The sequence below is a fragment of the Molothrus aeneus genome, chromosome 15, assembly GCF_037042795.1.
Source record: "Molothrus aeneus isolate 106 chromosome 15, BPBGC_Maene_1.0, whole genome shotgun sequence".
Taxonomy (NCBI): domain Eukaryota; kingdom Metazoa; phylum Chordata; class Aves; order Passeriformes; family Icteridae; genus Molothrus; species Molothrus aeneus.
In genome coordinates, this window is record NC_089660.1 from 16,535,647 (window position 1) to 16,551,978 (window position 16,332).

General features: G+C 56.4%; 1 protein-coding gene across 1 annotated transcript in view; it reads left to right on the top strand.

The window, feature by feature from the left end:
- The window catches only part of LOC136563227 (uncharacterized), a 64,567-nt gene that overhangs the window by 30,028 nt on the left and 18,207 nt on the right, over nt 1-16,332 (top strand). The window contains exon 6 of the mRNA XM_066560465.1: nt 12,756-12,814. Within this exon, the coding sequence (XP_066416562.1) occupies nt 12,756-12,814 (59 nt within the window). The remainder of the gene's footprint in view (nt 1-12,755; nt 12,815-16,332) is intronic.

The window sequence follows — 16,332 nt, forward strand, 5'->3', positions numbered from 1 at the left end:
CACCTCCTTGCTCTGCAGGGCACAGGCAGCCCCCAAAAGGGATGCAGGGGGAAGGGTGCTGGCCCTGTCTCTAGCAGGTGGTGTGTTCTACCATGAGGGATCCTACCTGCAGGATCTCCAGTGATCCCTGGGTTGTCTGGCTTGGTGCCTTTCCACAGAGTGAGCTCTGACCCTGTGGAATCTCCTTCTCCATCCCAGACACCCCATACCCTTCCTGCCTTGTCCCACTGTCCCCATCCCAAGCTTTGACAGGCCCAAACAGCCGCATGATCCCTGTGTAAAGCCCTTGCTCCAGATCCTTGCTGGCTGAGCCATCTCAGGACACTGAGGGGTTTCTCCCAGGCTATGTGGGCTTTGCAGGGGCTTCTGCTGAGGCACTGCAGCAGCACCAAACCCATTCCCAGGGGTGCAGACCCTGTGTTGCCATGGAAAGCTCTGTCACCCAGCTGTATAGTCTGGGGCTCAGCCTGGGATGGGGACAGGGCATATTCCAGAGCCAAGGTTACCGTGACAGCTTCCTGCTGGTGGTACCGCCCTGGGGGAATGAATGTGTACCAGAAGGAATTGGTCTCTGTGTGCTGGGGAATCCCTTGTCCGGTGTTTTTCTGCATTGTCTCTTTAAGGACGCCTTCCCCCCCATCCTCCGGAGCCGGCGGTAGGTGGGACCTGGGCAGTGTTCTCACCATTCCTAAGGTTCCTCCCGGTGTCTCTCCCTGACTGGCAGCAGGGCGGTCCCGCCTCACGGCTCAGAATAGGCAGGGAGGTGCTGCAGACGGGAGGGAGGACCCTGGACTGCAGCACCTTCACGGTCCCTGCTGTCGGCAGAAGGATGCTGTCCCTGTCGCTGTCCCTGTCGCTGTCCCCTGTGCCGGGCACGGCAGCCTTCAGCCTCTCCCAGCTGTTCCCCAGGTCCCTCTGGTGCCCAGGTGGTGGGGACAGGCAGGATCCCAGGCAGGTGCTGGGTCCCCTGTCTGCCACAGCACTGCAGCCCCCAGGGTCTGTGTGCACCCAGGGGAGGGGCAGGGTGGCCTTCAGTGCACCAAGGATGGAAGACGGACAGGGACTTCTTACAAAAGCATGCAGTGACAGGATAAGAGGGAATGGTTTTAAACTGACAGAAGGTTTAGATTAGATAACAGGTATAAAAATTCCTCCCTGTGAGGGTGGTGAGGCACTGGTACAGGCTGCCCAGAGAAGCTGTGGCTACCGCATCCCTGGAGGCGTTCAAGGCTGGGCTGGATTGAACTCTGAGCACCCTGGTCTAGGGGAAAATGTCCCTGCCCACGGCAGGAGGTCAGAATGAGATGATTTGTAAGGTCCCTCCCAACCCAGGCTATTCTGTAGACTCTGACTGCACAAGGCTTCTGCAGGGATGTGAATGGAGCTAAAAGTATGCGGCTTGCCAATATCGTCTGTGACAAGAAGAGCAGGAAATTTCTGCGCTCCCCCCTGGGGAGGCTATGACCCCTGCTTCTGCCCTCAGGAGACTGGCTGCAAAGCTGTCACCTGCCACAGAGTATCAGTGCCAGGTGGGAGGCTTGGGCTTCCTTCCCAGTCTGAGATCCTGACCTGGTGGTGTGATCCTGTGGTGATCTAGTGGCCTTATTGTCTGGCTCTGTGTGTTGGCAGTGATTTGGGTACTGTGAAGACTGACCCCTTCCTTGCCCCAGGGTGAGGAAGTGGTTTGCAGTCAGATATGCATTTGGAGCAATTGTATTTTGGCTTTGAATGGCTCACCTGCCTTTGCTTTTGCACCTTCAGCCAGCCACTCACACGGTGGGCTGGCAGGGGTGGGTGTCCCGCTCCCAGTGCAAGGTCTCCTGGCCGGTGGTGGTACTGGTGGCAGCGATGCCTCACTCAGAGAGGCAATCATGGGGTGCAGGCAGCAGCCAAAGCAGTAGCTGAGGGGGAGAAGAGGGGTGAGAGAAGAGCCCTTGGCACCTCGGGGCTCTAACAAGCACCTTTTTATCGGGCATGAAAAGTCCTTTGGCCTGCGTTCATGACAGCTGCCCTTTGTCTGTGGGCATGATGTGAAGCCACCATTGTGGAGGGGGAGCACACAGGGAGGGCTTGTACCTTGCTTCCAGGCTGCCAGGACGTGCAGTTTCCCTGTGAACGCAGAGCGAGCTGTCGGAGCAAGTGAGTCAGGCTGGCAGAGGGGAGGCCGGGGGTGGCAGCCCCGCTGTTGCCGGCTCAGGCCCCTGCTTCCCGCACCTCCGGAGCCACTGCTGGCCGAGAGGGGATGGAGCTCTCGGCCAATTGGGCGCTGATCTGAAGCGAGGGGGGGAAAATCTGCTTCTCCCCCACCCCCCCTCCCACCTCCGCGCTGGGGCTGTGATTCAGTTCCCCTCCCCCAGCCCACCCCCTCTGCTTGGAGGCTGACAGTTGGAGCCGCAGCCTGCCGGAGCCCCGGAGCTGTTTTCTAAGCCGTGCAAGAGAGACCCAGGGATTTATTCGCAGTTCCTCAGTGCCTGCCGTGTCCCGGGCCGGATGCGCACGGACATGGAGAGTGCCAGCCTCCAGCGACCCGCCTGGAAATGGCAAGTACTGAGTTTGTTTTTGCTCTGCGGCTGGGGCTGGGGCTCCGGGCAGATCCACTACTCGGTGGTTGAGGAGTCAGAGTTGGGAACCGTGGTGGGGAACGTGGCCCGGGACCTGGGCTTGAAGGTGGAGGAGCTGCCGGGTCGCAGGCTGCGCCTGGGCTCAGAGGAGAGCTTGCGCTACTTCGCCGTGCGCCTGGACAGCGGCGCGCTGGTGGTGAGCCAGCGGCTGGACCGCGAGCGGCTGTGCGGAGCAGCTGCCAGCTGCGTGCTGTCGGTGCAGGTGGTGACAGAGAACCCCCTGCAGCTCTTCCGCCTGGAAGTGGAGATCCTGGATCTGAATGACAACTCCCCGAGCTTCCCCACCGCTCACCGCACCCTGCGCATCGCCGAGTCTGCCACGGTGGCCGCGCGCTTCCCCCTGGAGAGCGCGCAGGACCCTGACGTGGGCACCAATGCTGTGAGCTCCTACCGGCTGAGCCCCAACTCCCACTTCTCCCTGGACGTCAAGCAGCAGCCGGATGGCAAACTCTTCCCGGAGCTGGTGCTGGAGCGTGCTCTGGACCGGGAGGAGCAGCCCGAGGTGCAGCTGGTGCTGACGGCTGTGGATGGGGGAAGCCCAGCGCGCTCGGGCACGGCGCAGATAACGGTCCAGGTCCTGGATGTCAATGACAACGCTCCCACCTTTGACCACACCACGTACAAGGTGAAGGTCCCGGAGAACACACCTGTGGGGGCTGTGCTCCTCCGGGTCAATGCTTCTGACCCCGATGAGGGTCCCAATGGGGAGACACAGTACTCCTTCGGGGTTCACACCTCCGACTCGGTGCGGAGGCTCTTTACCCTGGATCCCCACTCCGGTGAGGTCCGGGTGAGCGGGGCCCTGGACTTTGAGGAATCCCGTTTCTATGAGATCTATGTGCGAGCCCATGATGGAGGGGTCCCGGAGATGGAGGGCAATTGTGTGCTGCAGGTACAAGTGGAGGATGCCAATGACAACCCCCCGGAGGTGCTGCTCACTTCCTTGTTGAATCCGGTGCCAGAAGACACCCCACCAGAGACTGTCGTGGGGCTCTTCAATGTACGGGACCGAGACTCGGGGGCCAACGGGGATGTGAGTTTGGAGATCTCCCCCGATGTGCCTTTTGCCATCAGGTCCCTTCAGAACCACTTCTCCCTGGTCACCCAGAAGAGCCTGGACCGGGAATCTACCTCACAGTACGCAGTGGAGCTGATTGCCCAGGATGGTGGCTCTCCTGCCCTCACCACCACACTCACGCTGCTCCTCAATATATCTGATGTAAATGACAACCCCCCACGCTTCTCACAGCCCTCCTACGATGCCTTTCTCCAGGAGAACAACCCGCCTGGCTTCCTGCTGTGCACCGTCTCTGCCTCAGATCCTGACGACGGGGATAATTCCCGGCTTGTTTACTCCATAGAGAGTGGCCAAGTGCAGGATGCCCCCATCTCTTCCTTTGTCCACATCAACCCTGACAATGGTAATCTCTATGCTCAGCGCACCTTTGACTTCGAGCTGCTGCAGGTTCTGCCAGTGTCTGTGGTTGTGAGGGACTCGGGGTCCCCCCCCCTCTATGCCAATGTTACCGTCTACATCTTTGTGCTGGACCAGAACGACCATCCCCCCACCATCCTGTACCCTGCTAGTGACAGCGATGTGCCGGCACCCCAGAGGGTCCCACTGTCTGCCCCACCGGGCTACCTGGTGGCCAAGGTGACAGCAGTGGATGCAGATGCTGGGCACAATGCCTGGCTCTCCTACCGACTGTTGCCACAGTCCACCGACCCCTCCTTGTTCCACGTGTCGCTGTACACGGGGGAGGTGCGGACCGCGCGTGCCTTCCAGGACAGCGACATGGCAGTGCAGCAGCTCCTTGTCCTGGTGACGGACAACGGTGACCCTCCGCTCTCCACCACTGCCACCATCACTGTGGCCCTGGAGGAGGCAGCCCTGGAGGAGAGCTTCAAGCCTCAGGATTTCCTGGCTGGTGCCAAGGAAAAGCCGGACCTGACCTTCTACCTGATCATCGCTCTGGCAGCCATTAGCACGGTGGCACTGGCCACCGTCACCCTCCTGGCCGCCCGGTGCCTCCGGCGCAGGGGCCGTGCCGCCGTCTCACCCTACTGCTGCTGCTGGCTCAGCGAGTCGCCCTCCAGGGACTTCTGCAAGCACTCCAGTCCCAAACTCCAGCTCAGCTCCGACGGCACCCTTAAGTACATGGAGGTCACGCTGCGACCCACCGACTCCCCGTCGCAGTGCTACAGCACCTGCTTCTCCCCCGGCTCCGAGCGGAGCGACTTCACCTTCCTGCGGCCCTGCCCAACCCCCGCCACCCTGCCGAGGGCAAGCGGGGCTTTCCTGCCCGCTACCGGCACGCTGCGGGACCGCGGCCAGGTGAGCGGCGATGCCGGGGCGGGTCCGGCGCTGCCGGGCGCTCCTCGGCGCGGTCCCCGCGGGGCGCGGAGCGGCCGCGCCGGTTCGCGGCGCGCGGCGGCGGCGCGCGGGCCGTGATTGGCGCCGGTGTTGCTGTCCTGGGGAAGGAGCGCGGCGATTGGAGCGGCGCCGCCGCGCCCGCAGCCAATGGCGGGGCGGCTGCGCGGCCGCGCTCCCCCCGCCCCGTCGAGCCGCGTCCGCCCCAAACAATGAATGGGAGCGGCGAGCGCTGAGCGCGGCCCCCGGCGCCGAGGGCATCGCTCCCCGGCCGGCCACCCGGCAAGGATGCCGAGGGCAGGGCAGGCGCGCCGGTCCCTGGGGCTGCCGCGTGTATTCTCCTTCTGTTTGTTCTTGCACAGCTCATCTGCTCAGATCCGATACAGCATCCCGGAGGAGCTCACACGCGGTGCCTTTGTGGGCAATATCGCCAAGGACCTGGGCACCGATGTGGCTAAACTGGCGGCAGCTAATCTGCAGGTACTGTCGGATTCGGATTCCCAGTACTTCTCTGTCAATGTGAACACCGGTGTTATTATGGTCAGCGAGAGGATAGACAGGGAGCAGCTCTGTGGGCAGAACCCACGCTGCTTCCTCCACTTGAAACTTGCCATCGAGAACCCGGTGGAGTTTTACCGTATCGAGGTGGAGATCCTGGACATCAATGACAACCCCCCGGAGTTCCCCAGCGATGAGGTGTCCTTGCGCATCTACGAGCTGGCGTCTCTGGGTGCCCGCTTCCCCATCCAGCCAGCCCAGGACCCCGATGTGGGCACCAACACCTTGCAGACCTATCACCTGAGTGCCAATGACAACTTCAACCTCAACGTGAAGGCCCGCACTGATGGTGGGAAGTTCCCTGAGCTGGTGCTGGAGCGGGCCCTGGACCGGGAATTCAGAGCTTTCCACTACCTGGTCCTGACTGCTGAAGATGGGGGCTCTCCCCCACAGTCCAGCAAGATACGCATCACTATTCAGGTCCTGGATGCCAATGACAACCACCCGGTCTTTGACAGACCATCATATGGAGCACGCTTGGTGGAGAACTCGCCGCTGGGCACCCTCGTGGTGAAGTTAAATGCCACGGATGTGGACGAAGGACCCAACGGAGACATCCGCTACTCCCTCAGTAGCCACAACTCAGCTGCCTTACGCCAGATCTTTGCCATCGATGAGCAAACTGGGGAGATTCGTGTCCAGGGCAACCTGGACTTTGAGGAGGCGACAGTGTATGAGATCGAAGTGGAGGCCAAGGACATGGGCTCGCCCACGATGGAGGAGCACTGCAGCGTGGTGGTGGAAATCACTGATGTCAATGACAACGCCCCTGAGGTCATTCTCACCTCCTTCTCAAGCACCCTGAGCGAGGATGCTCTGCCGGGCACAGTGGTGGCCGTGATACACGTCAGAGACAGGGACTCTGGTGAGCAGGGCAAGGTCCTGTGTCACGTGTCTCCAGATCTTCCCTTCCAGCTGCGCAAGGACTACGAGCACCAGTACTCGCTGCTCACCAGCACCCGTCTGGACCGGGAGCATGTTGCCTACTACAACGTCACCGTCTCTGCCTCGGACCTGGGCAATCCGCCCCTCTCCCGCCACACCATCTTGCCAATCACCCTGATAGATGTCAATGACAACGCTCCCCAGTTTGAGCAAGCGTCCTATGAAGTGCTGGTGGCAGAGAACAATCCAGTGGGCAGCGTGCTGGTTACAGTCTCTGCTGCCGACCCCGACTCGGAGCAGAATTCCCGCCTGTCCTACTCCATCCTGCGAGCTGGTGGGACAGATCCAGGCCTGGATCCTACTCGCTACCTCTCGATACATCCCACGAATGGGCAGGTCACCGCCAAATTCCCTTTTGACTATGAGCAAACCACCTATCTCCAGTTCCACGTGGAGGTCTCTGATGGTGGCTCCCCGGCCCTGAGGAACAGAACACTGGTTCATGTTTTTATAGTGGACCAGAACGACAACGCCCCACGGGTGCATTTCCCCAGGGCTGGGGAGGACTCTGCTACTCAGCTCCGAATTTCCCCCTCCATCGTCCCTCCTGCCCTCATCACCAAGGTGGTGGCAATAGATGCGGACTCGGGACGCAATGCTTGGCTGTCCTACCACCTCGTGGAAGCCACAGACCTGGGGCTTTTCAGCGTGGCCCTGCGTTCCGGGGAGGTCCGGATCATGCGGGCTCTGCAGGAGACGGACGCCTCTGAGCACGAACTGTTGGTGGTGGTGCGGGATGCCGGGGAGCCCCCGCTCTCCACAGCTGTCACACTGGTGGTGCTGGTGGAGGAGAAGGGTCCGGAGGCCCTGCAGGGCTCCGAGGCTCAGGCTGCTGATGGTGGGGGCTTGCCCAGTATTACGCTTTATCTCATTGTGTCCCTGGTGCTCATCTCCACCGTCTCGCTGGTGGCACTGGCAGCGCTGGGCACTCGGTGCCTCCGGCGGGGCTCTGCACCTGCCAGCCAGGGCGGCTGCGTGGAGAGCGTGAACACGCTTCAGCCTCCTCCCAGCCACATCTTTGGGCACTTGCACTATGAGCCTAAGAAAGGGGACACTGTCATGGGCGTGCCGGTGACAGCTACGGCACCCCCCGCCCCTCGTTACCGCTCCTGCTTTTCGCCGGTCTCGGATATCAGCGAGTTCATGTTTGTGAAACCCTCCGCGGATCCCACCCTGTGCAGCGAGGTGAGCTCGGGGGTGTGGTCTCCAGCCTGAACACAAGCCCGGTGTTGGCGGGGCTCGGCACCGAGCCCGGCCGGCTTTGGGGAGGGGGTGTCCGCCGATGCCCGGTGCCAGGAGCCGGGCGGGGCGGAGCGGGTTCCCCCCCGCTGCCGGGAGTCCCCGGCGCCCTCCCGGCGCTGCGGGGGCGGAGTGGCGGCAGCGAGGGAAGGGGAGGGCTACGCCGTGCGTATTTTGGGGAAGGCGGTGAGATGGAGAAGGGGAGGAGGAGGGAGAGAAAAAGGAGGAGGCGGAGGAGGAGGGGGCTGTGGAGAGACGTAAAACTGTCACTCGGTCCATCCCCTCCGCTCGCCGACTTTGTGTGTCTTTGCGTGTCGAGAAGCCGTTCAGCCGGCCGGGCTGCGCTCGCCCCCTCCCCCGCCTCCTCCATCCCTCCCTGTCCGGCTCCGGCGGCTCCGGCGGCGGCTTCCTCCCTGCACAAGCGGCTCGGACCCCCTCCGGGCGCAGGGGTTCCGGCTGCCGGGGCCGGCTGCGGGGGCGGGGAGGAGGGGGAGGCTGCGCGGAGCCGCCGCCGCTCCTCTCCGCGCTGCTCCGTTTGCACAGCCGGCCCGGGATGCTCGCGGGACAGAGTTTGCCATGGCAGCTCCCGCTGCTGCTCGCAGCCCTCTCCTGCCTGCCGGCTCCCAGCTGCGCCCAGCTCCACTACTCCGTGCCCGAGGATCGCGAGCCGGGCTTCTCTGTGGGCGACCTGGCCAAGGACTTGGGGGTGGAGGTGCGGAGCCTGGCCGCCCGCAACTTGCGCCTGGTGAGCGAGGGTGGGCAGCGGCACTTCCAGGTGGACCTGGCGGCAGGTGTGCTCCTCCTGGACAGCAGGCTGGACCGGGAGGCACTGTGTGGGCAGAGCCCCACGTGCTCTCTGCACCTCCAACTCGTCATGGAGAATCCCCTCCAGCTCCACCGTGTTGAGGTGGATGTCCTCGACGTGAACGACAACGCGCCCCAGTTCCCCAAGCCAGAGGTGGTGCTGGAGATCACTGAGGTAGCCAACCCTGGGACTCGGCTGCCCTTGGAAGTAGCAGAAGACCCAGATATGGGCTCCAACTCCATCTCCACCTATGAGCTCAGCCCCAGCAAGCATTTTGCCCTGAGCATCAATGTGAGAGGAGATGGTGTTAAAATGCCCGAGATCGTACTTGAAAAAGCACTGGATAGAGAGAAAGTGCCTGTTCATCATCTAACACTGACAGCCCTGGATGGAGGGAATCCTGTGAAATCTGGCACTGCCAGGGTTACCATCCATGTTTTGGATGCAAATGACAACCCTCCTGTCTGTGACCCACCCATATCCAAGGTACTTCTGGAGGAGAATGTGCCTGTGGGCACTCTGGTCACTAAGCTGAATGTCACCGACCTGGATGAAGGTCCCAACGGGGATGTGGAATATTCTTTTAAAACCAGCAATAATGCACCTGGTAAATTCACCAAACTGTTCTCCTTGGATGCCCGTACAGGGGAGATCAGAACCAAAGCCCCTCTGGATTATGAGGAATCCAGTGCTTACGAGATTGCGGTTCGAGCCAGGGACAAGGGATCCCCAGCCATGGAAGGCCACTGTCACCTGCGAGTGGAATTAATTGATATCAACGATAACAGCCCAGAGATCGTGCTGACCTCTGTCTCCAGCCCAGTGCAGGAGGATGCAGCCCCAGGCACGGTGATCGCCCTCATTGGTGTGAAGGACAGCGATTCGGGTGACAACGGGCAGGTCCGTCTGCAGATAGCAAAAGAGCTCCCGTTTAAACTGGTGTCATCTTTTAAAGAGCATTTCTCGCTGGTCACCAGTGGTCCCCTTGATCGGGAGAAGGCCAGTGGATACAACATCACAGTGAGGGCTGTGGATTCAGGGTCCCCCCAGAGGGCCACACAAAAAACCTTTTATCTCCGCATTGCTGACGTGAATGATAACGCACCGAATTTCTCCAGCCCTTTTGATACAGCTCACGTTCAGGAAAACTCCCTCCCTGGAACTTCTGTCTTTTCAGTGTCAGCATCAGATCCTGATGAGGGTAGCAATGCCAAGCTGTCTTACTCCATCCTGGACAATGGGATGCAGGATGCACCTATCTCAACCTACTTCCGAATCGATCAGGACAATGGCACCATCTACACCGTGCGAGCTCTGGATTACGAGCAGGACAAGGTGTTCCAGGTGCCTGTGGAGGTGAAGGATGCTGGGTCTCCTGCTCTGAGTAGCACTGCTGTGGTCCATGTGTTTGTCCTGGATGAGAATGACAATGCTCCCAACATTGTCTACCCGTCTGTCCCCAAGGGCTCTGCCTTCCACCAAGCCATCCCCGCCTTGGCAGAGCCCGGCTATCTGGTAACTAAAATTGTAGCAGTTGATGCTGACAGTGGCCATAATGCCTGGCTGTCCTACCAGCTGCAGGAGTCTGCTGAGGCTTTGCCTTTCCAAGTGGAACGCCGCTCTGGAGAGATAAGGGTTGCACAGGCTCTCAGGGAGTCAGAAGATTCCCACAGGCTGGTGGTTGAAGTGAGGGACAATGGCACGCCGTCCCTCTCAGCCTCCGTGGTAATAGTCATTTCTCCGGAGGAAAACAGTGTGCAGGACTTCTCCAAGTCCTTGGACCTCCCCCAGCCTTCTTCCGAGGATACCAACCTAACTCTTTACCTCATCATCTCCTTGGTGTCCATCTCCCTCGTGTCCTGTGTGATGTTCGGGCTGGTGGCTGCCCGGTGTCTCAAAGCTGGCAGTGCCAGCTGGACCTTTGCGGGTTGCTGCCGAGGGACTGGCCGCAAGCCCGCCTCCCATTTCCGAGGGCAGATGAAGCCAGATGGCTTCATCAAGTACCTGGACGTGGGAGGAGCGGGCTTGACCTCCCAGGCACAGAATTACACCTCTTGTTTCTCACCCATGTCCGAGCAGAGCGATTTCCTCTTTGTAAAGCCCTTCAGCCATTCTAGCACTGCGGAGACCGTGGCTGCCTATGAGCAGGTGACCAGCACCTTAGCGAGTCCCTGCGACGGGGTAAGAGATGGCTGTTCCTTACTGTCCTCTCTGCTCAGTGCAACAGTTTGTCATATCCAGGCCACTCGGCTCTTCTCGGTCCGTCCTTCCTCCTGAGATGGTGGCCTCAGGGAACACGTGTCACTGTCATCTCCTGGGAGGGGGCAGGTGAAAGTTTTGGCTCGGCTTGGTGGAGGTGGGGGAAGGGGCTGAGCAGCGTTATAGAATCAAAGACTCTGTGTTTGTAGCAGGGGAGAGTTTCCCCTTAGCCCTGCTCGTAGTTGTTTCTATTTGAAGTGATTCTTAGCGTGGTCAGGAACAGGTTTTCTGGGGGTTTAACTTCTTGGTTCTGTTTAACTCATTTTTCCTATATGGCACATGAGCTGTGGTGCGGAGGCGGTTATCTGAAAGGAAAGTCTGCCTGTATTTCTTTTGCTCAGTTTTAGAGAGTGCCTTGTGGAAATTTCTCATTTCTCAAACCCCAAGTGTTATTAATTACTGACTGTGCCTCAGCCAGGGATCATTTTCCAGCTTGGTCATGTTGAGTGAGGAGCTGAATTCGGTATTCAGCACTAAAATACTGAAATGTCAGGAGTGACATTATTCACAAAGATCCTGGTGACCTTATGTGCCCTTGGCTTGCAGAGGCTGAGGAGCGGCAAGCTTTGAAAACTTGAGCTGTTTGTACTCAGATGCCTAAATATAGATGTAGGTGACTGTGTTTAGCTGGAGCTTTTATAACTTTGGGATATAAAAAGTAAAGTAATTTTGTGTCACAAATACCTGCCCTAAATTTGAAAATGGTAATTACAACAGGAATTCAAAATATGGAAGGGCTACTCAAAATATTGGGAAGGGCTTATCTAGTGCAGTATTGTGTGCCAGTGTGTGCAGAAATGCGTATCTGAAAACTGGAGGGCAAGTCTTTCAACAGCTTCATTTGCATGCAGCATGGGGACCAGTGGGGCATCTATTTTAGGGGAGTAATTTATTCTAATATCTTCTTTCATGAGTATCATCAAAGCTGCAGAGAAATTAGTGAGAGCACATCTCCTAAATAAAAATCTAGGTCAGCTCTACTCGTCTTCACTTTTCCTTAGTAATTGCATGTACAAGCAGAATAATCCTATAAAACTGATGTTCCACTATGTATGGACTATGAACTGCTCCTTCCTAAAATAGCTGAGGGAAGCATTGTCCTTTCCAGGTAGTGTGTCATCACTCTGGAGTTCATTAAGATGATCATGATTTTCGGAAGTGTGTGTGTTTTCCCGACAGAAACAGTTGTGCTATTTAGTGCTTTCCACAAAGGCATGATTCAAACAGGAATATACAAGCTTGCTCCATGTCCTTCCTTATTTACAAAATGCTCATTGTCTGGTTGTAAAATAACACGGGCAGAGAGTGATATGGGGGCTTATTAATGAGGTTACAAAGTGTGCTGCTGTGTCTGAAGGTTATTGTGTCTCCTAAACAAATAATGCTTTTTCCTCTTGCTGTCGGAAGTTTATTCTTTTTTCTGTGGACAGAAAAATATTGTAGTGCTCCAAGGCCACAACAGCTAGGAAAAGTCATTCAAATACCATGCATAAAAACAAGATCTCAGGCAGGCCTTTTTAAGGACAGAAGAAGGAGAGATTAGGAGGGTCTGTTACCATTTCACCTTAGAGTATTAAGAGCATCATTCTCAGTATCAATTAACTCTGCCACCCCCTCACACCCCCTTCCTCCTCCAAGCTCATTACTGTGGTACCACTGCTCCTGCTGAATTCATGCCCTTATCAGTTTATTTCATGCTTCATTTCTTTCACAGCCTGGTTTCCTGAGCTGCTTTGGAAGATTATTCTCTGAACAGTTTTTGTCATGCTTTTTGGTATTCATGCTGCTTCAGAAATACTCAAGAAAAAGGGGAGGGGGAGCTTTCTCTTTGTTCTAATTGATTTGCTTCACTTGGACAGAATATGCTGATATTCCAGACTGAAATAATCCAGGATCAGTTCACTTTCATTTTCAAAGGCAAGAAAGGAGGTATTAAAACTCTTCTTTTTCTTTGCAGCAAGCTCAGCCTAACACAGACTGGCGCTTCTCTCAGACCCAGAGACCTGGAACAAGTGGGTAAGTGGCTCTTTCTTCATTTTTCTGTGGGATGAAGATTTCTTTTCTTGGTGTGCCACTTTCAATGCTGGGCAGTCCATGAGTGGCAGCTCTGAGAGAGGCTGTCCCTGTCATTGATGGAGTCAGAAATAGGGCTGCTCCTGTGTCAGCTGTGTTTGTTGGGGCTGTGACAGCTGCTGTTGGCAGTGGTGTGTCTGGGTTTGGTGTCTGCTCCTCAGAAACTGGAAGGAGCTCCAGGTGAAGTTGGGAGATGGCTGGAGGGCTGGACAATGGGTTTCACAGAGAAAGGGCTCTTTGCTAAAGCAGATTCTGAGCATGTAAATTCCTTCCTGAGTCAAAAATCTTAATGCCTCTCCCTTCATGGAGGCCACTGGAAATCACTCCTGTACGAGCCATGGAGCCTTGAGCTCTGTGCTGCTGAGGTGCCACAGAGCCACAGGATGGGTCAGGAGGAAGGAACCACAGAGCTTCACCTGCTCCCACCCCCCTGCTCAGCAGGCTCATCCCAGGGCTCTCAGCACAGGATTGTGTCCAGACACTTCTGGAATATCCCCAGTGAGGGAGATTCCAGCACCTCTCTGTGTGTGTGGGGTCAGCAGAGAGGCCCCAGCAGCAGAGCAGAGACCTCCTGGGTGAGTGCCCTGCTCCTGACTGGGGCTCTCTTGCCTCTGACCCACCAATGTTTGGCTTGTCTTGGTGCACAGTGAGAGACCACTGACAACAAAATGTTGTTCTTTGCCTCTCCCATCTTTTCTCCTGGTTCATGAACAGGGATCCTCTTCAGAGGGTGAACTCCCTTGAAAGAGAGAGCTTTAACTGAATTGCACCTTTCTCTGTGAATACCCAACCAGAGGTTACTGTGTTTGAGGAGACTGGCTCCAGGATAATTTATATGTGAAAGGGTTATATCTTTTGGGACATAGCTGAGGGTTATACTCTCTGAATAATCAGGAGTAAATGTGGGTGATGTCCTTGCTCATCTGGCTGGCTCAGGCACTGTATCTCTGTGTTTTGCCATTCCTTGGCCACTTGGACAGCTCCTGTGGAGTTTCAAATGGTGACATGGGAGTAGTGGGTGCTGGATGGATTTTGGTGTCAGAGCTTGCAGTTAAACATCTGCAGCAGCTGCTTGTGCCTGACTCTTTCCCTGGGTCTGGCTCAATAATTTATCTTATCAGAAAATTAAGAGATTGCTAGAGCCAACTTGTTGAAGTGATTAAACTTTGCTATTCCAGCTGATAAAGCTGAAATGGAGTGAGGGTTTGATGTAATTAGATTAAGTGTTCATAGTAGAAGCTGGCCTTGGACTTTAATGCAAAGCTATAGCTGGAATGGTTTTCTCAGGGGTCTGTTGAGCTCCCTATCACTGACAACATTTTAATCAAGGAAAATCTTCCTTAGCATTTCCGCTCCAGTTGAAATGACAATTAACAAAGCCCTGCTAATGCAGAAGTGCACCACAGCTGCTGTAATTGTTCTGCTGTGAGGAGGCAGTAAATGAGCCCCATCAGAGCAGGCTCTGCTGCTCCTCTTCCAGCACCATGCTGGGCTCTTCAGGGCAGAGCTGATGCAGCCAGACCCCCTCAGCTCAGTGACAGGGACTTCCCTCAGGTCATGGGACAGTGACACTCAGCCCAGCTCCCAGCCCCTGCCTGGGTCTCTTCACAAGCTGTGGTGTGGGAAGAGAGAGGGCAAGAGGAAAGGCAGCCTCAGAGGGTGTGTGGGGAGCTGAAGGAGTGGGACATGTCAGTTCTGGTGCATGAGCCACGATGTCACTGCTGAGGATCTGTGACCTGGGTGTCCAGGACAGCCCCTGAACAGCTGCTGTTCAATCACAGAATGGTTTGGCTTGGAAGGGACCTTCAAGCTCGTCCTTTTCCACCCCCTGCCATGGGTAGGGACACTTTCCTCTGGACCAGGCTGCTCTGAGCCCCGTGTTGTGGCAGGGGGGTCCCACAGCATGGGCTGAACCCTAACTTTGGAAAGAGATTTTGCTGAAGCACAGGCTGCTGTTGAAATAACTGGAAAAACTCAGTGCATTTTAATTCCTGCTCATTTTCCCCACTTGCCTGTGTCCACATTTGCAACAAAACTGCTCTTGCAGATTTTTTCCCCGTTTCTTTCATCCTGTTTTAGGTTAAATGAAGGGGGATGTTTTTAATCCAAACCCGTGTGACACTGTTAAAAGATGGAAACAGAAAGTGCTCTCATATGTTCAGTGCCCAGCCCTGACATCTCCCTGGTGATCAAACAGGCAGATCCTGGAAAACAGCCCACTCCCCATTGTGCTGTTCCCGTGCTCTTCCCAGAGTTTTGATGCCTGGTGTGTGAATTCCCCAGGCACTGCTTGGTAGCACAGGCATTAAAGAGGGGGCAAGAGCAGCTGCCTGAGCCTGGCTCTCTCTGTTCTCTCTCTCTGCTGTTAAACCCTGTACAAATGTGTCTCCTGCTGACAGGTGAAGCTCTGTAGCACCACGAGCTCTCTGAAGTGCAGGGCTCTGCCTGGTGCTAGGGGAGCACAGCTCGACCTTCAGCTGAAAATCAAAAAAAGGATGTGCTCTTAACTCTATTTGACCCAAATTAAATAAAGACACATAAATAATAAAGACACAGCAGCTTAGGCCAGGGGTTTGGGGGGAGCCTGGCACTGACCCTAAGCCAGAAACGAGCTCAAACCCGTGTTGGGATTTCTGCCTTGCTGTCTCCATGGGAGCTGGGGAAGAAACAATCCTGTCTCTTGTCCACATAGCCCTGCCCATCACAGCAAATCCCCCTTGTCTCTGGGCACCTGGAACCAGGCAGAACAGGGGAAGCTCAAGGAGGCAGGGACCAGCTCTTGATCTCCTACATTGCTGCTGCTCCAGGACAACAAAGGGAATCTGCTCTTTGTTCTGAAGCACGGGAGAGCTCTGGTGCACATGCTCAGGAGAGAGGAGCTCAGACAATATGCTCTGAAAATGTGGTAGCGAGGCAGACCTGAGCACAACAGAATTAATCTTGTTTGGCAGAAATAGGAGGATAGGATGATTAATTGAATGATGTTTGTGGTTTGTTTTTCTTAAAAAACCACACCCATGCTGTCGCTGGGCAAATGGAAACGAATCCAGACTGATTCCAAGCAGCAGATGCCATTCCTGGGTAAATCAGATCAGTGGCTCTAGCAGAGATTACAGTGATGAATTGGCCAAAGTGCAGTAAATGAATGGTCCAGCAGCATCTCAGGAGATCCCTGTGGGATCATCACTGTGGGGTTTCCCTGTGGGAGGACGCTGGTGGTGTATGGGAGGAGAGTGCAGGGACTGGGGCTGCTACAAAGGACCCATCCTGTTGTTGTGGTGCTGCCTGCCCCTGGCTGCTCTTTGTTTGGGGCTGTGTGTGATGATTTGTTCAGGAAAACACCGGGCTGGAGGCAGGATTTCCTGCCTGGAGGATGGGGAGGGCTCTGTGTTTCTCACAGGTGGACATGAGGCAGGTCTGGGAGGCATCCTGTGGCAGGGCTGAGGACAATTCTGGGCGGT